General features: G+C 40.1%; 1 protein-coding gene across 1 annotated transcript in view; it reads left to right on the plus strand.

The window, feature by feature from the left end:
- Nucleotides 1-20519, plus strand: part of efna3a (ephrin-A3a) — a 139926-nt gene that overhangs the window by 102385 nt on the left and 17022 nt on the right. The window contains exon 2 of the mRNA XM_072447164.1: nt 19638-19939. Within this exon, the coding sequence (XP_072303265.1) occupies nt 19638-19939 (302 nt within the window). The remainder of the gene's footprint in view (nt 1-19637; nt 19940-20519) is intronic.

A 20519-nucleotide genomic window follows, 5' to 3' on the forward strand; every position in this document is an offset into this window, starting at 1 on the left:
AGAACAGTATTAATATCGGAGTTCTCGATCTAAATTCTGTTATTGACAATGACTCTTGGATGAGAGTCGAAACGTCTATTTTTTCAAACTGAGTCCAGATTACTACAACTGAAGCTTTTTCTACTATGGAACAGGCCTGGACGAATGAGGGATTACACCGACATAATTGTAGAGCATTTCATCCTGCATGCTAATGTTTGTTAGCTTTATTGTTACGGAAAAACTCACCCCCGCTGATGAGAGTCGTGAAAAGTGCTTATAAACTTTGAAACTCTTAACAATTTAAAATAAACTAGTTCTGTTTTTCACATGTTCAACTTGCTGAAAACCAGGCAGTGTCCACAGCACCTTTAGCCTTTATTCAAATAAACAGGGCCACAAGGTCAGTTCGGGCTGCAAACTTCTGATTGGTCAGTGTTAAACGATTTATAAACTCCTGATAACGTGGCAGGCAGCATTGTAAAAGAGAAATGCACCGCTCCGGCCGCTCGGTGCGGCTCGGCATGTCCTTGGCCGGTCTTGCAATTACCATGAGTAGTTGCCGCTGTACTATCTAATGCAGCTCCGCGGAGGTCACCAGATGTCCGCTGCCACCCGGGATAATACTGCCTTTTACTTGTTTACCGCGTTACCGGGAGCGACGCTTTCAATAAAAGCAAAGCAAATAGACTCAAGCGAGAGGAAAAGGCGCGCCGTTAAAATGAACGAGGCGAAGGTGTAAGGCCCGGGTATCACAGAGGCGGGTAAATATGGATAGGCCCGGCTGTGGACAAACGGTTGCATCGCTCCCAGAGGTCCGATAGTACACGAGGAGAACTGCAGCGTTAGGCTCTTCTCACAAACTGGCTCAGCACTTGTTTCCCCCTGAATCCTCCGTTTTGGATCGAAGCGCACTAAAGCAGCCCGTTAATTGCGGCGTTAACTCAATCAGGGCGGAGTCTCTGTGGATGGGACGTTTTCCTGCGTGCGCCTTAAGTTTACTGGGTGCTGAGGTACAGGGGATGAGAGAGGATCTTGGAGGTGTATACAAGGCGATAGGGCAGGGGGGGGTTTCAATCTGTGGGGCAGGTGCAACTGTTGGAAACGAGTTTATTCTGGTGGAACTGAAGAGTCTGAAGTCCTTGTCATAAATATATTCTTTCTAGGGTTGACAAAAGTATCAAAAATCAGATACGAAGCGATACTAAAGCGAGTATCAAAACTAGATACTGATTTATACAGAAAAATCACATAAACGGGACAAAATTTGAACAACAACATACAAACAACATACAGACAACATACAAACAACATACAAATAACATACAAACAACATACAAATAACATACAAATAACATACAAACAACATACAAACAACATACAAACAACATACAAATAACATACAAATAACATACAAACAACATACAAACAACATACAAATAACATACAAACAACATACAAATAACATACAAATAACATACAAATAACATACAAACAACATACAAATAACATACAAACAACATATAAATAACATACAAATAACATACAAACAACATACAAATAACATACAAACAACATACAAACAACATACAAATAACATACAAACAACATACAGACAACATACAAACAACATACAAATAACATACAAACAACATACAAATAACATACAAATAACATACAAACAACATACAAACAACATACAAACAACATACAAACAACATACAAATAACATACAAATAACATACAAACAACATACAAACAACATACAAATAACATACAAACAACATACAAACAACATACAAATAACATACAAATAACATACAAATAACATACAAACAACATACAAATAACATACAAACAACATATAAATAACATACAAATAACATACAAACAACATACAAATAACATACAAACAACATACAAACAACATACAAATAACATACAAATAACATACCAACAACATACAAATAACATACAAACAACATACAAATAACATACAAATAACATACAAATAACATACAAACAACATACAAACAACATACAAATAACAAACAAACAACATACAAACAACATACAAATAACATACAAACAGCATACAAACAACATACAAATAACATACAAACAACATACAAACAACATACAAATAACATACAAATAACATACAAACAACATACAAATAACATACAAACAACATACAAATAACATACAAACAACATACAAACAACATACAAATAACATACAAATAACATACAAACAGCATACAAACAACATACACATAACATACAAACAGCATACAAACAACATACAAATAACATACAAATAACATACAAACAACATACAAATAACATACAAATAAACAACATACAAATAAACAACATATAAATAACATACAAATAACATACAAACAACATACAAATAAACAACATAGAAATAACAGGTTATGAGAAACTACTGCATTTTATTGAGGACGTCTCTAATGTTTTCAGCCTGGTTTTAAAGGCATTTAAGGACAAGCCCTCAGTAAATGTATAGTCTTTCTGCAACATATTCCCGAGCAGAAGGAGCAGGAGAAGGAGTGTACAAAGGCTTTCTCCCCAGCTCTGTGCGGGCGAAAGGAACAGAGAGTAACAGCTGATCGTTTGATCGTAGGGAATAAGAGTCCACTCTTCTCTGTGTGATCAGAGCACAAATGTACGCATCCAGTAATCCAAGTATTGCCTTGTAATTAAATGTATACTAATGTCTTTACCTCCTCGTGGCCAAAGAACTGTCACTCTTCTATACAAAAAGTGCTCGGAGTAAAAGGTGTTTTCCAGAACTTCCTGAAACAGCAGGCCTTTAATTGTGGGCTTTACAGTAGGCCTCAGCCGTTCACGCTTCACCAGTTCATCCCGTCTTTGATTACCCGAGAGAGAGGAGTGTTTTTAAGGTCACTAATGAAGAATGTCTTCTGACCTCAGCTCTATTGGAAAAGGCAGTCTCAACACTGAGCCACACCAAGACACTGACAAACTACTGGAGGGAGTGCAATTACTTAAATGAAAAGTGTAATGAAGCAATTTTTCACTCCGGCCATCTTGGAAAAGTAATAATGATAAAGCAAAGCAGACATCTGAAGACAACAGTGAATGGTAATTAGATTATTGGTCTAGAGTGGGAAGTCTTCACCTTCTATTAATTTAGACTGCTATTTTAGAGGCAGAGGCTCAACACAGATGCTGAGCATCACTGAGCGTCAGGGAAACTGTGGATGACTCAAGGGTTTAAAACAACTGCTTTAGCTTTGAAACTGGCGACACAAAGACTCGTGTGAGGCTCATGCTGAGGCTCATTTTGATTGGATAATCATCTCCAAAGAACAAAAGCACCTAATTATAACGTATTTAAAAATGGAAATCATGTCCAATGTTTTTTTTAACTAAGAATAAATCATCTTTACAGTTTTATCAGTGAGTTTACCTTGTTTCCTCCTATGCACACATTTTCTTTAATGTGACACCAGAGTTCATGTTTATCAAATTCATTTAGTATTTTATTTTTGGAATTTTAATAGATGCATACTGCAATAACGTCTCCATGGAGACAAGCAAATGGCAGAGCCCCACCAGAAAAGTTACAAAGTGCACCTCTAACTTTGTCTTTTCTTCTATTTGTTTGACCACAATGACATCTTAAATACAATAAAACGTTTATTTCCATTCAAACACATGAGAGCTAAAATGAGAGCTAAACTTGTGGTTTGCCAGCACTAAAAGCTGACATGATGCAGGTTTTTTATTTACTTAGTTTTAGTTGGTCAAAGGGATTATTGTTTCCTGCTTTCATTATGTTCAACTGGTCATCCAAACTATTATTATAACCTATAAATGGAGCCGCTGCTTTATTCTTATACATTATAAAATCACTCAAATTGAGTGTGTCTGCCACGGCGGCGTGTTTGCATTTGAGCTCCTGCTGCTTGGAACAAATGAATGATAAAACAGTGAGGAAAACAACATGCTGTTGTTATTATCATGACAGATAACTCTTAATCACCAACGGGATATTTGTTATGCCCGCATTTTACCAAGACCCTTGATGGAAGCCCTCCCACGCAGTTAAACTGATTTTTCAAACATGTGAATTAAGAAAGAAACAGTGCCCTCAAAAAACAAAACATAAAAGACAAACAACTCCGACAATGACAAAGGACATCCACATTAAACTCTATTACCCAAGTTTATAACTGCAAAAGGAAGAAGGGGATTATTACTGATTACTGTGGAGTTTTCATGAATCCATCAATACATCAGACTGGCCTCTCTTTTACACGGCAACAAGCTTCAATCCACGCTCCACTGAAAACACTGGAAGAGGCACTTCCTCTGGGGACAGGGCCCATTCCGAGCTCATAAACACTGGACAAAGCAGGATGGGAGCGCAGCCCTGATCTGTGCAGTGATAGGGCATAATGTTTATATCTAAAACAAAGACACAGAAATGTATGTATTGTTACTTACTTAAATGCCCCAGAAAAGCTTTTAAACGTCATCCCAAAATTGTAAACAAGAGGAAAGACCACAGGGTTTGGGTGTAAACAGGGCCTCATCCAATCAGGCCACGCAGACTCTTTCTTTGGTCATCCCATTGATAAAACACTTAATATAGAGACAGTGTGCAGTGGTGTGATTTTGTCATTAACTGCCTTTACAATATACTCTATGGGTGTAAAAAAAAAAAACTCATTTACAAGAATAGTCAGAGAGCTTTGATTTAGTCTAGTTTATTCAAGTTAATGGCCATGTCCTCAGCCACTAGAAATAAGTAGTGGCCTCATTGTTGATCGTTGAGTTAATAACACTTAAATCACTTAGAAAAACTAACAAACCCCATTAAATATATTCCTATTCATTAGAAAGATTATTTCTGTTTTATCTGCCGCGCGATTATGACTTTTAATCCTTAGTGGAGCGCAACAGAACCGATGGGCATCAGTGGAGTGGAAACGCTTCCTGATGATATTCTATTTGTTAGTCACAGACGAGCTGCTCTGCCCTTTAAGCTTCTGCATTGTTCCTGCTCGGTACGTTTTTAGCTGCATTTCCCCCACCAGCACAAAGCGCGCTCGCCTTTGTTATTTATTGATATGCGCGGTATTCTCCAAAGGGGTGTTTTAGCCGCACATGTGAAAGGTACAGCGCTGCTATCTTTGTCCTGGTGGGTTTATTCCGCTCTTTCCTCTCGTGGCAGTCGTCGCTGGTCTGTGCTAACTAGCGGCGCACTCCTACTCGAAAATGGTGATGAGACAGCAAAAGCACAACAGACAATGCACAGTGGAAAGAAGAGCCGCAGGAGCAGAGATGGGGAGGGTGAGATGGCCATAAGTCTTTTTTATGCACTTTTAAATATACCTATAGTGCAGTGCAAAAGCCGCGTTGGAAGGAAAGACTATAAACAGAAGAGATTTGTCAGTGTACAACAAAGTCTTGCACAAATGAAGAAGAAAACATAGGTAAATGACCTCTGCAACGACAGCTTCCAGATATAGTGCGGGACTCAAACGTAGCTCTTTAGTTCAGGTGTAAAGGCTGTTTTATTTTGTAATATAATTGTTTTTATTTGTTATTTGCGAGGGTGCTGTGTTCACATAAGGCAGGGATACAGAGAGTCAACAAACATGCACGTTCCTTCTAAAGTAAGCAGACAAAAGGAGTTTAAAGACATTAAAACAAACAGAAAACAAACAAACAAACGCATTATGTGCAAATGAATTAACCTGATTCAACATAAGGGACGAAGGACATAGACAAAAACAGGACAAATAACACTAGACAAGCAGACAAATAATAATGATATGTAAATGTATACCATATTTGGCCAGGATGCGACTTATACTTATATTTATACTTATATACTTATCACATATAAGTCGCTCCAGAGTATATGTATATTATTTGTTATTTTCACACTTGCAACCACATTTCATACTCCAGTGCAACTTATATATGTTTTTTTCTTCTCTGTTATGCATTTTTTGGCTGGTGCGACTTATAGTCTGAAAAATACAGTATGTAAAGTTGGAAATCTGTTATTACTCAAATACACCTTGTTGTCTTGATCATAAATAGATAATAAATAAGCCAGAATGGATGGGTCAAGTAATTTACAGTGCAATATAATTTGTGTACATATTTTTATTTGATTTTTATCCCTTTAGCAGATTTAACATTGACTTTACATAGTTTTTTTTAATCATCGTTCATTGTTTTATGTTGCACCAAATCACCAAAACAACTTCCTATGTTTGTGAATTCTGTTCATTGACAATGGCAACAAACCTTTTCTGATTCTGCTGCAAAAATTCTGTTGATCTTGTGTGAAAATCTGAGACATTCATAAACGTCTGTGTTTGTCCCTTTGCTCAAACTTAACACCTTGTCCAGCCATTTTTTTTTTTTTTTTTTTTACATAGGGACTGGCTCAAGCATCCTCCATATCTTACTGGACGAGCTAAGTTGCTAAGTGATCGACAGCATGAGCAGTGAACATTGGCTTCTAATTCATATGTCAACGGAAAAAACAAACACTTTTTACTCTTTGAACATAACATAGAAATACATAGAAGAGGTAAAAGTGTGTAAGAGAGTCCAGTTGAGTCCAGGAAGATGATAAAAGAAGAATTAACGTTGTCGAGACGAAAGCGGCAGTGTGGACGTCGTGCCGAGCGTCGACAGAAACACGTGCCATTCTTGGTTGCCTTTTGACCTACTTATAGCCGCCAGGGGAAAACACAGCAAAACAAATTCAGGAGTCTTATTTACCAGTCGTAGTTGAGAGCGTTCTCCTCCTGTCAAAACCTCCGCTCAGCCCTGTACTGTCTAGCCTTCTGCCTATACGTATCTTGTTTCTGTCATCACTCATTGCATTTCGCCTCCTATAAATGCGTTAAATCTCACTCCTTCCTCTCCTTCCTCTCCGCCCTGAAACCTTTCTGTCTTGTGCCGCTAAGTGGGCTGCTTATATAACACCAAACACCTTTAGGGACCTCCCGCCGCCTCCGCCCTTTTATGGTCGACTGTACATTTCTATTCTGTCTGCGGCACCTCGCTTCCTCCTCCTCCTCCCTTTTCTCCTCCCCAAAATGATCTTCCTTCTCCTGTCCTCGGGTGTCTCTGTCCCGAACACTGACAGGAACAAATAAGGCGGCTGCTGTCGAGCTGTCTGAACCGGTAACCAATTACAATCAATCACATGATGCGCTCAAAACCTGCTGCCAGCCCCGACACGGAGGAACAAACTTGTGCTCCAAGTCCAGGGAATGGTATAGAAATACATATAGATGTCTGAGGCAAATGTGCCGTGCAACGCTACAGTTTGTCTCTCTGATTTCTATCTTTACACTCGGGCCTGCAACAATAACGTCTCGAGTGTGATTTATGTGTGTTTTCTAAAGAAACAATCAGAATAAAGGATAATATTGAACATATCTCGTGCCACTGATGCATTGGCCATGAATCTTGTTAATGCTGTTAATATCTGAAAGCTCTTTTCCAAACAACAAATCAACAAACAAATCCTTATAATATCAAATGAATTCAATAAATAGTGGATCCAAAACATCTACGTGCCTAAATTTGTAGCTATATGAGTAGTAAAAGTTGCGTGTTTGACAAAAAATGACCCACTTGTGCAATAAAAATGGACCCAGGATAAATATTGACCTGTACAAATATTGTTCCGTCTCTCATTTATTTAACGTTGAGTCGATACAATAATTATTGTGACAACTCCATTTACACTCGAGAACTTTATTGAAAGAACACGTTGCTCGTTGAGACCAGGATGTACCTTTAGGATGTCAGTTTAGTGAATAATAGTCGTAACATTGATAAAAGACATGGCTCAGATACATACATACAGCATACAGTCTGCTACATGTCATATTAGGGGCGTGGTCTCGTCTGGGAAACACACTCTTCTAATGCGTGAATTTGAAGCTAGGCGTGTGCGATATGACCAAACATTAATATCACATTTGTCCTGGAGCCAGATCACAATAAATTCCTATTGAATTTATATTGCTTTGAAGAGGTAACTAAAGTTATCCTCCTTCAGAAAGTTCACATTTCATTGTAATTGGTTAAATCCAACTGTCACTCACTCAGCGTCTTACTGGCCAATAGGAGAGGGCGGTGGAAAAAAGTTTGAATTTGAGGGTAAAGCTGCTGCATCCAAGACAAAAAATATCAATCCCGATTTATCAATTTGAACAAAATAACATGACGTGCAGGAATGATCTCACAATTTGATAATTATTATCTGACTAATTCAAGTCTAGTCACATCTGAGTTTTAATGGGCATTTCTCTCGTTCTCTCTCGTTTTATTTTTCACCGTGTAGCGTAAAACACATACTTTGAAGATGTACAACTACAGTAGGTGCAGTAATGTAACACTTTATGGATACCAACCGCCATAAAACACCAAAAAATAAGAAGAAGCGATGTTAAAATACAAAAGGTGCCGCTAACATCGCTGTAGCATTTAGACCAAAGCTACCGTTAGCATCCTTGGATATTCATACAAATGTCGCTGAACAACTTTATTCTTCCCCCGGCTTCATATCTGTATTTAGCACAATAAAACTCCTGAAGCCGGCGTTTGCGCTTGTCGTTTTTGAACAGCGGGTGATAAAGCAGCTCCTCGCATTTAAACGAGTGGATTTCTTCCTCCACGACAGCCGTTTGTGAGCGTTTCCCCGGATGCCGACTGTATCTGTGGTGCCGACTGGCAGCCTCGCTTCTGTCAGTCCACCCCAGGGCAGCTGTGGCAACCGAAGTAGCTCACCACCATCAAATATAGCCGTTCCCAACACGTTTTGACGGACTACTTTACAAAACCTGAGGGTCTGGGATCCAACCCAGTCGCGCCAATTTCCAAAGGGAGTGATTGACAGGCGGATTAACCAATCATCAATCATTGTCCGTTCGTGTCTAAACAAACATGGCTGAGTCAACAAGCGACGCACTAAACTCTGTAAATCTCAGGTAAATAAAGTTATTTTGTTCTGAATGTTCCGAAAATATTTGAGAGACACGTGACACGAAGTCTTCTGCATTTGAGAGACACGTGACACAAAGTCTTCTACATTTGAGAGACACGTGACACAAAGTCTTCTGCATTTGAGAGACACGTGACACGTCTTCTGCATTTGAGAGACACGTGACCCAAAGTCTTCTGCATTTGAGAGACACGTGACACAAAGTCTTCTGCATTTGAGAGACACGTGACACAAAGTCTTCCGCATTTGAGAGACACGTGACACAACGTCTTCCGCATTTGAGAGACACGTGACACAAAGTCTTCTGCATTTGAGAGACACGTGACACAAAGTCTTCCACATTTGAGAGACACGTGACACAAAGTCTTCTGCATTTGAGAGACACGTGACACAAAGTCTTCTGCATTTGAGAGACACGTGACACAACGTCTTCTGCATTTGAGAGACACGTGACACAACGTCTTCTGCATTTGAGAGACACGTGACACAAAGTCTTCTGCATTTGAGAGACACGTGACACAAAGTCTTCTGCATTTGAGAGACACGTGACACAAAGTCTTCTGCATTTGAGAGACACGTGACACAACGTCTTCCGCATTTGAGAGACACGTGACACAAAGTCTTCTGCATTTGAGGGACACGTGACACAAAGTCTTCTGCATTTGAGAGACACGTGACACAAAGTCTTCTGCATTTGAGAGACAAGTGACACAAAGTCTTCTGCATTTGAGAGACACGTGACACAAAGTCTTCTGCATTTGAGGGACACGTGACACAACGTCTTCTACATTTGAGAGACACGTGACACAAAGTCTTCTGCTGCATTTGAGAGACACGTGACACAAAGTCTTCTGCATTTGAGAGACACGTGACACAAAGTCTTCCACATTTGAGAGACACGTGACACAAAGTCTTCCGCATTTGAGAGACACGTGACACAACGTCTTCCGCATTTGAGAGACACGTGACACAACGTCTTCCGCATTTGAGAGAAACGTGACACAACGTCTTCCGCATTTGAGAGACACGTGACACAACGTCTTCCGCATTTGAGAGACACGTGACACAACGTCTTCTGCATTTGAGAGACACGTGACACAAAGTCTTCTGCATTTGAGAGAAACGTGACACAACGTCTTCCGCATTTGAGAGACACGTGACACAAAGTCTTCTGCATTTGAGAGACACGTGACACAAAGTCTTCCACATTTGAGAGACACGTGACACAAAGTCTTCCGCATTTGAGAGACACGTGACACAAAGTCTTCTGCATTTGAGAGACACGTGACCCAAAGTCTTCTGCATTTGAGAGACACGTGACACAAAGTCTTCTGCATTTGAGAGACACGTGACACAAAGTCTTCTGCATTTGAGAGACACGTGACACAACGTCTTCTGCATTTGAGAGACACGTGACACAAAGTCTTCCACATTTGAGAGACACGTGACACAAAGTCTTCTGCATTTGAGAGACACGTGACACAAAGTCTTCTGTATTTGAGAGACACGTGACACAACGTCTTCTGCATTTGAGAGACACGTGACACAAAGTCTTCTGCATTTGAGAGACACGTGACACAAAGTCTTCTGTATTTGAGAGACACGTGACACAACGTCTTCTGCATTTGAGAGACACATGACACAAAGTCTTCTGCATTTGAGAGACACGTGACACAAAGTCTTCTGCATTTGAGAGACACGTGACACAACGTCTTCCGCATTTGAGAGACACGTGACACAACGTCTTCCGCATTTGAGAGACACGTGACACAAAGTCTTCTGCATTTGAGAGACAAGTGACACAAAGTCTTCTGCATTTGAGAGACACATGTGACACAAAGTCTTCTGCATTTGAGAGACACGTGACCCAAAGTCTTCTGCATTTGAGAGACACGTGACACAAAGTCTTCTGCATTTGAGAGACACGTGACACAAAGTCTTCTGCATTTGAGAGACGCGTGACACAACGTCTTCTGCATTTGAGAGACACGTGACACAAAGTCTTCTGCATTTGAGAGACACGTGACACAACGTCTTCCGCATTTGAGAGACACGTGACACAAAGTCTTCTGCATTTGAGAGACACATGACACAAAGTCTTCCGCATTTGAGAGACACGTGACACAAAGTCTTCCGCATTTGAGAGACACGTGACACAAAGTCTTCCGCATTTGAGAGACACGTGACACAAAGTCTTCCGCATTTGAGAGACACGTGACACAAAGTCTTCCGCATTTGAGAGACACGTGACACAAAGTCTTCCGCATTTGAGAGACACGTGACACAAAGTCTTCTGCATTTGAGAGACACGTGACACAAAGTCTTCTGCATTTGAGAGACACGTGACACAAAGTCTTCCGCATTTGAGAGACACGTGACACAAAGTCTTCAGCATTTGAGAGACACGTGACACAAAGTCTTCTGTATTTGAGAGACACGTGACACAAAGTCTTCCGCATTTGAGAGACACGTGACACAAAGTCTTCTGCATTTGAGAGACACGTGACACAAAGTCTTCTGCATTTGAGAGACACGTGACACAAAGTCTTCTGCATTTGAGAGACACGTGACACAAAGTCTTCTGCATTTGAGAGACACGTGACACAAAGTCTTCCGCATTTGAGAGACACGTGACACAACGTCTTCTGCATTTGAGAGACACGTGACACAAAGTCTTCTGCATTTGAGAGACACGTGACACAAAGTCTTCTGCATTTGAGAGACACGTGACCCAAAGTCTTCTGCATTTGAGAGACACGTGACACAAAGTCTTCTGCATTTGAGAGACACGTGACACAACGTCTTCTGCATTTGAGAGACACGTGACACAACGTCTTCTGCATTTGAGAGACACGTGACACAACGTCTTCTGCATTTGAGAGACACGTGACACAAAGTCTTCTGCATTTGAGAGACACGTGACACAAAGTCTTCTGCATTTGAGAGACACGTGACACAAAGTCTTCTGCTGCATTTGAGAGACACGTGACACAAAGTCTTCTGCATTTGAGAGACACGTGACACAACGTCTTCTGCATTTGAGAGACACGTGACACAACGTCTTCTGCATTTGAGAGACACGTGACACAAAGTCTTCTGCATTTGAGAGACACGTGACTCAAAGTCTTCTACATGTGAGAGACACGTGACACAAAGTCTTCTGCATTTGAGAGACACGTGACACAAAGTCTTCTGCTGCATTTGAGAGACACGTGACACAAAGTCTTCTGCATTTGAGAGACACGTGACACAAAGTCTTCTGCATTTGAGAGACACGTGACACAAAGTCTTCTGCATGTGAGAGACACGTGACACAACGTCTTCTGCATTTGAGAGACACGTGACACAACGTCTTCTGCATTTGAGAGACACGTGACCCAAAGTCTTCTACATTTGAGAGACACGTGACACAAAGTCTTCTGCTGCATTTGAGAGACACGTGACACAAAGTCTTCTGCATTTGAGAGACACGTGACACAAAGTCTTCCACATTTGAGAGACACGTGACACAAAGTCTTCTGCATTTGAGAGACACGTGACACAAAGTCTTCTGCATTTGAGAGACACGTGACACAAAGTCTTCTGCATTTGAGAGACACGTGACACAACGTCTTCTACATTTGAGAGACACGTGACACAAAGTCTTCCACATTTGAGAGACACGTGACACAAAGTCTTCTGCATTTGAGAGACACGTGACACAAAGTCTTCTGTATTTGAGAGACACGTGACACAACATCTTCTGCATTTGAGAGACACGTGACACAACGTCTTCTGCATTTGAGAGACACGTGACACAAAGTCTTCTGTATTTGAGAGACACGTGACACAACGTCTTCTGCATGTGAGAGACACGTGACACAAAGTCTTCTGCATTTGAGAGACACGTGACACAAAGTCTTCTGTATTTGAGAGACACGTGACACAACGTCTTCTGCATTTGAGAGACACGTGACACAAAGTCTTCTGTATTTGAGAGACACGTGACACAACATCTTCTGCATTTGAGAGACACATGACACAACGTCTTCTGCATTTGAGAGACACGTGACACAAAGTCTTCTGCATTTGAGAGACACGTGACACAAAGTCTTCTGTATTTGAGAGACACGTGACACAACGTCTTCTGCATGTGAGAGACACGTGACACAAATTAGCGGCGTTGGTTGGAGCGGTAAATGCTGCACAGTTGTTTTTGACGCCCTCCAATGGTCCAATGACGCTTTCGAACAGAATGTGGGCGGGGCTGGCGGGTCAGGCAACATCAAATATGACATATGAGAATGAATCATGCACTCAAATGTAAAGCCAATTTAAGTGTCTGAAAAAGTGCTGACTCAGACTGATGCATTATTCATATTCTACTGATGGAATACATATGTCAACAAGCAGTGTAAGATTATATAGTGTGTGGAAAACGAATCCATTTATTAGCAGTTCTCCATCTTCAAAAGTCCCATTTCTTCTGGCCGACACAGGCGCTCCAGTGATTAGTGTTGTCGCACAATGACACCAATGGCACATGTTGAATTATACATAAGTTGTGAGTGTCAAACGCATTAATAGATTAATTAATGAAATGATGTGCAGATAATGAATGGTGTAATCCATCTTTCACAGAACATCCTCTCTCCTCGCGGTCCTCTCTCCACTCTCCAGGAATCGTAACTCAAAATGCAGATGGGATGCAAATGCGGCCACAGCTAATTGCACTGTTCGGATTACGCAGCCTTTTCAAAGGAAACGTGAATATTTAGTAAAGTGTGTTGTGGAAATTACAGGCACAAATCGATAACAGGCTGCACATGACTGCTCTCACTAAACGGGTTCAATCTTTGGTTTTCTGACACTTTTTACACAACTTGCCATATAAATAATGGTTTACTTTTTCACTTTTGTTCTTACACTTTTTATAGCACATCTAGTACATACAACTCCTGTTACTTTGATCATTTATGTTTGCACTGATGTTCTTATGTATGTATACTTTTGAAGCTAATCTCACATGTGGAAGATGATTAGCACAGGCTAAATGCACCAAGCGTGGCCTGTATTAAACCCTCTATGAAATAAACACATTAGGCTACAGTTGTGCAATTCACATATTATTTAAAAGAACAATAATCAAAAGAGAAAATGTACTATTATTTTGTTGTTTTTGTTCCCAAATATGACACAAAACTGTATTATTTTAGGACTCGTGACAGAATTGTGATGAATCAAATCGTAGGTCCTGAATCGTGAGTCGAACCGAATCGATTATCGATTATCCCCATGAACTTGTAATACTTTGCTGTAATGTTCCACAGTATGGCATTACACGTATATATCTCCATTATGACACTCCTACTCCTAACCTACATCTTTAATGTGTAATGTGTGTGTGTGTTTGTCTGAGAAACCTTTACAGTGCATGCTCTGGTCTAGTCCAGGCAGGTTCCATCACAAAAGAAAATTGACTTCTGACAACTGGACAAAAGTTTTAACAGTGAATAAGTTTGGTCACTCATCCAAGTGGCTTCTTCAGTAAGTTCTGGCAGTTCTGATAAGTCACTGACAAGATGTAGTTCTGTTGTGTAACTTAATGGACTTAACAAATGTCATAAAATATAAGGTGTGTTAGTTTCAGTGTACTTAGCTCCTCCCTTCAGCAGGCCCGGGTCTACAGGGGTGAGAAAGGGTGAGAAAGGGTGCATTACACCCTCATTTGAGAATTTAAAATAATGTAATTTAATGGAAGATAATACTGCATCCCTTTGAAACTCGTACGCACCCTCAGTCAGTTTGTATTGGACCTGTGCCTGTCGTTCAGACCGATATAAGGCAGTGACTCACTTCTCTGTCAGATGAACTGAAGAAACTACTTGGATGAGTGTTGAAGCGTATTCACTCTTAAAACATTTGTCCAGTTGACAGAATATTTTTTTTATTTTAGTAAATGATTTGTTTTTGTTCATTATTTGTGCTGCGACATGTCTGATATCAACATGTTTGGGTATTTGGAGGTTGGGACTAGGCGCCTCACCGTGAGCGGTTAGATCTAGAATCATTTGCCTCCTGAACCACTGCGTCGCTCATTTAAGAACCTATAGGTGGTATATTTATAGTCTGTTTTGTATCCATGCCATTTTTACTACACTTTCCACCTTCAACAATGCTGCTACTCCAAACTAGGTCACATGACACCCGCATACTCCATGTATAGCACTCGCTCATCAAAGTACTTCTTGTCTTCAAAGTACCGAAGGCGCCTTGTAGTATTTTGCACCTTTGCTTGCATGTCTATACCTCCGCCGCATGTGCCTATTTTACACTTTAAAAGACATGGAATATGTGTCAGTCATACCAAGCCCCTCTCGCTCTCCTCCCCGCTGTATATTTCTCAATGGCGGCGTGTCACTCCCGCTCCTTTTTTACACTCCGCTCACATCCAGGATTTTCCTCGCGGCGTGTTTTCATATTCACCACATCTCCCTCGCCTCTTCTTTCATCTCGCCTCTGTCTCCTCACACCATCCCATCAATCCCACAGCCATTGTACCACTTTATCTGCCCCTCCACGCCGACCACTCTGCCTCGCCCGCTCGCCCGCCTTTTCTCCCGCTAAATATAGTCCCTTTGAAGCGCAGCCGCGTTGTCTGTTCCGCGCAACACCGCAAGACAAAACTCTTGCCATCCAACATCTAAAAGACAAGAGATGTAGGACGGATAAGATGGATGGCCTGTGAAAACGAACCAAAGGAGAGAGAAAGGTAGAGAGAGGAGAAGGTAGATAATGTGTAACCGTGATTAAAAAAACGGGTGAGACAAAGGTGTGGTGGTATTCCTGATCCCGGGTTTGTAATTGAATTGAAGTTTTTTATTTATTTTTTTTAACTCAAATGTACAATTATATAAACAATACCATTGCAAGAGGCTTAATACAGTTGCAGTTTCAAAATATACATAGAAAATAAATATAAAAATGAACAGTTTACAGTTCAAATTCAATACAAAGAGTTTTGGTCTTCACAGCTTTGAGGTTAGTGCAATCATTAAGGGAATTTACATCAGAAGAGGGCTTCAAATACTATACATTTTGGAGACTTTTGAGCAATAAACATGGTATTTTAACACTATTAAGATGAACGTAGAACTCCGGACGCGGTGGTGTGACGTGCTTTACGTGCACCAGCGTCCTCAGCGTAGCTATAATTTCAAACACAGTCATGGATAGTTGTAAATGTGAAAAAGTGTGAGGAAGAAACTGACACAAAGCAAATGGGAGCAGAAGTGTGTGAGCGGGGCGCGGCTCAATAGCGCCCCCTGCTGCCCCGAGCGCGCGGTTGCGTCAGCGTAGAAGGAGGCCGCGCTTGACTGCTGCTAAAGATGATTCACCTGCAGGAGACTCTAATGACTCCTACTTTGTCTAATTACACACTGTGTCATTTACATATACTTAGGATTAAATACAGGCGGGGCGCAGCGGGCGGCCCAAATGCTAAATCATAACACATTATTTGAGCCGGGGTGAGAGCGCTGCACTCATCTTCATCGTTATGTGAGGCGTTTAAATGATTTATGGAAATGTTATAGATACGATGCTCCAGACCACGTGCTTGTCTTTATTGTAGGGTGTAACGCAGCAGGAAAATTCAATAATTTTTGTGTGTTTTTTTTTTGCTTTACTTCTACTACTTTGAATAAATCTGTTTTATTTTTTCATTTGTTTGTTTTATTTTGTTCAATTCGGTGTATTTTTGTAGGGCCCAAAATCACAACAGCAGTCGCCTCGCAGGGCTTCACAACAGACGGATAGAAGCTTAAACTATTATTGGTCAATAAATAACTGGAGGAGTAACCCGACATTCACAGGAAATAAGCAAAAAGATAAGTGTCCCAGCGATCCTGTCCTCACAGAACCTCCTTCTCGGCAAGAAAAAACGAGACAAACATACTTGAATTTGATTTTAAAATAGATTAAAGCGACGTTATCAAACTTTTCTTGTTGAATTGGTATTGTGAAGTATATTGTAAAACAGTATATGAGATCAAATCAGACTGTTGTGTGTTGTTCTCGATCATAAACACGTAAGAAAGAGCAGCGTGTGATGTTTTATGACTCTTTGGGATGAGAGCTGATTGGCTGTGTGCTGGTGGTCCACCCTGAGCTTCACTTCCCTGACTACAAAAAGTTGTTCTAGCTGTGCATGTAATAAAATCAACCAATCAACCAATAAAATCAGACATGTGTAGCAAAGTGGCTATCTACTTTATCCTCTTCCTCCTTTCAGTTTCCAAAGCAGGTACATTTTAGCTTTAATATTAAAACAAAAACATTTGCTTTGGATCAATGAAAATAAATACGTGGAAAATGATGTGTTATCCTGGGAGTAACATGTTGTTTTTGCCATTTAGGGTGGACCAACAGCAGCAGGGGATGTATCAATAATAAGGGTGGGCAGTTCACAAAAACAATATCTGAATAATTATCCCGATAACAATAGTCAAACAATATTATGTCAAGCGTCTAGAAATGAGTTAAAACATGTATTTAAACATATCAATTCAGGTTTAATTATCAGACAAATGTGAAATGTCTGTAAAACTAATCACAAAAGTGCAGAAATCTCAACTTATACCCATTTTTTAAAGATTTTTTTTAGCTTTTTATTTCTATTCTTACCATAAACTATGTATTCGATATTAAAAATGTACATATCTTCCAAACAAAAGTCACAATATTATCTGCAGTATATTTAGATCAATGGCAGAAGAAGTAGCCAGACCAAACAATACCCGGAGTATTATTTGCAGTGGTGAAAGTACATTGCATTCATTCATTAAACTACATTGTATGGATGAATAAGTACTTCTTACAGTATAGTACACACAAACTACTACATTACTGCGTTCATTGAAGTGTGTATTTAAAATTGGGTTAACACTTAAAGCACTTAGAAAAACCCTGGCTGCCTTTGCACACATGCTCCTGCTCTCGCCGCTAACAACCTGCCGGACCGTGACGCCGGTTGCCAGGGGAGATCGGCCCATCATACGTACACCCTTGTCTCCCGCGGGACGCCCTGCATGCGGCGGGCGCCCGCTCTGACAGGGGCCTCTTCCGCCTGGCTGACCCGGCCCGCAGCTGGCTCAGGGGCCGACCCAGGGAGCCGCTTATCATGCACCGCTCCACGCTCAGCACCAGCCACCAGGCATTTGGGCTCAGAATGTGTGTTTTTGTGTGCAAATGGTGTCGGAGGTCCTGAAAGAGCAGCCTGTTTAAAACACACAATGGAATTACACCTGGAGCGCCGAAAAGATTCATTTTTCACCTTGTCGAAAATAGAATGTTATGGTAATTATTGAATTATAAAGTTATTTTGTGGGCTGAACATAAACTTAGTTGCCCTGAGGTTGAACATTATGCAAATCGATATTGGTATAAAACATTTGAATATCATAATGGCTGAAAATTGCATTGTGGTGGATTCAACCAATCACAGAATAATAATTATCATAATATCATACATCTAGTTTGTGTTTTGCCGTACAAACAAAGTGAACTGTTTATCTATGTCATGTTCTCTGCCGTATATTTTTGAATTACAACATTATATATCAATCAGCCATAACATTATGACCACTGGCACATATATAATACATAAATAAGTATATACAGTATAAGTATTTGTGTTATAAACTCTTATACCTTGTACATAGTCTCTTTGGAAACAAATTGTGATGTTTTATGACCCCATTTGACTTCTATATTCATTTGGACAACAGAGGCCGGCCTTCACTCACCACTGAACATAACAGCTCTGGTTCTTCCTCACATAACTTTGTGTGGATATAAAACCACTGACCAATAACAGACCACGAACACTCAGAAAGACCTGCCATTTCTGCGACGCCCTGACACACTTATCAAGACATCACAATTTAATGTCATACACCAAAGTCTGTTCTGTTTATCAAAATTGTGATTATTCTGGTCACAAAATAATGGTTAGAAATAAAATGAATAATAATGTTGACTCAGCGCATTCTCTAAATGCACAGCTTGTTTATGTCACAGTTTGAGTGTCTGAAGCTGGTCACATAATAGAAAATATATCCTACTAGACCAAAAATCTGATCATTATCGTCTGGACCTCTGGAAATGCCACGTAAACAGTTAAATTTGATGAAAGTAATCTTATTTCTGATGAGTTCACATCTCTGCAGGTTTTGACGAGGAACAAAATTGTGCAAAAAAGGAATTAACTAATGTGACAAAGACAAAGAAATGAGAGAAAATGTTCACAATTGAAATAGTTATTTTAAAATTCCTTGTACTTTTCCTCCCAAATACAACAAGTAAAAATCACCAGGTGGTTCAGATGATCAGATCTTTTGTTCATTTAAACGCATGCCAAAAATCTGATGTAATTATTGTGTAAAGTGCATGTAACTTTAACGTTTGCTGTGGTGTTGATAGTGAATAATTCTCTCTTTTCATAATACTATATAAAATGTAATATTTTATCTACTTCTACTAGAAAAGCTGGTGCCAAACAGAAGTCGTGCCGTGCTAAATCTGTCCAAGAAAAATAAAAGCCACGTTCTAATTCCACATGTTGCTCTCCTGTCCTGCAGGCTTCGGCGGGAGGGCTACACGGTGCAGGTCAGTGTCAACGACTACCTGGACATCTACTGCCCGCACTACAACAGCAGCCAGCGGGGGACGCTAGAGCGCACGGTGGCAGAGCAGTACATCCTCTACATGGTGAGCTACAGGGGCTACCGGACGTGCGACCCTGGCCTCGGCTTCAAGAGGTGGGAGTGCAACCGGCCCCACGCGCCCCACGCCCCCATCAAGTTCTCCGAGAAGTTCCAGAAGTACAGCGCCTTCTCTCTGGGCTACGAGTTCAACGTGGGGCAGGAGTACTACTACATCTGTGAGTACTTTTGTGTCTGCTGGGTACAGGTGTTTATGGGGATAGGAAATGTGACGGTCATGACCTCTCTTTTTCAACTATGGACATTTAAACACAACCAAAAGCAGTGTCACTTGCTTAATATAAAGACATAAAGAAACATTTTTGCTAATCAAAGTTAATCGAATTGTATTTAATCTGTTGTTCATTTTTGAGTTGTCAAAAAGATCAAACCCAGATACTCACTGAAGTACACCAAAATAAATAAATCCACAAATCATGCTAGTAAAGTAAATAAAAGTCATAAATAGGATCAATTGAGCTTTACTAAATAGTTTTAGATTTATTTTATTTCATAATAGACCTAGTATAAGTTGAAAAATGACATTCTGTTTAAAAAAATTAAAAATGTTACTACTGAGACAACTATGTGTGTTATATATTTTTATATTTACATGTTATATTTATTATTTAAATGTATGCAAAATATATGCCAAAAAAGCATGCAATTATATCATTTATTCTTCATATATTTATTAAAATAGTCGTCTCACAGGTTTGTCTAGTACACACATCACATCATAGTACTATATAAAGTATT

The sequence above is a fragment of the Eucyclogobius newberryi genome, unplaced genomic scaffold (genome assembly GCF_026437365.1).
Source record: "Eucyclogobius newberryi isolate DKJ021-1_F unplaced genomic scaffold, fEucNew1.0.hap1 SCAF_16, whole genome shotgun sequence".
Taxonomy (NCBI): Eukaryota; Metazoa; Chordata; class Actinopteri; order Gobiiformes; family Gobiidae; genus Eucyclogobius; species Eucyclogobius newberryi.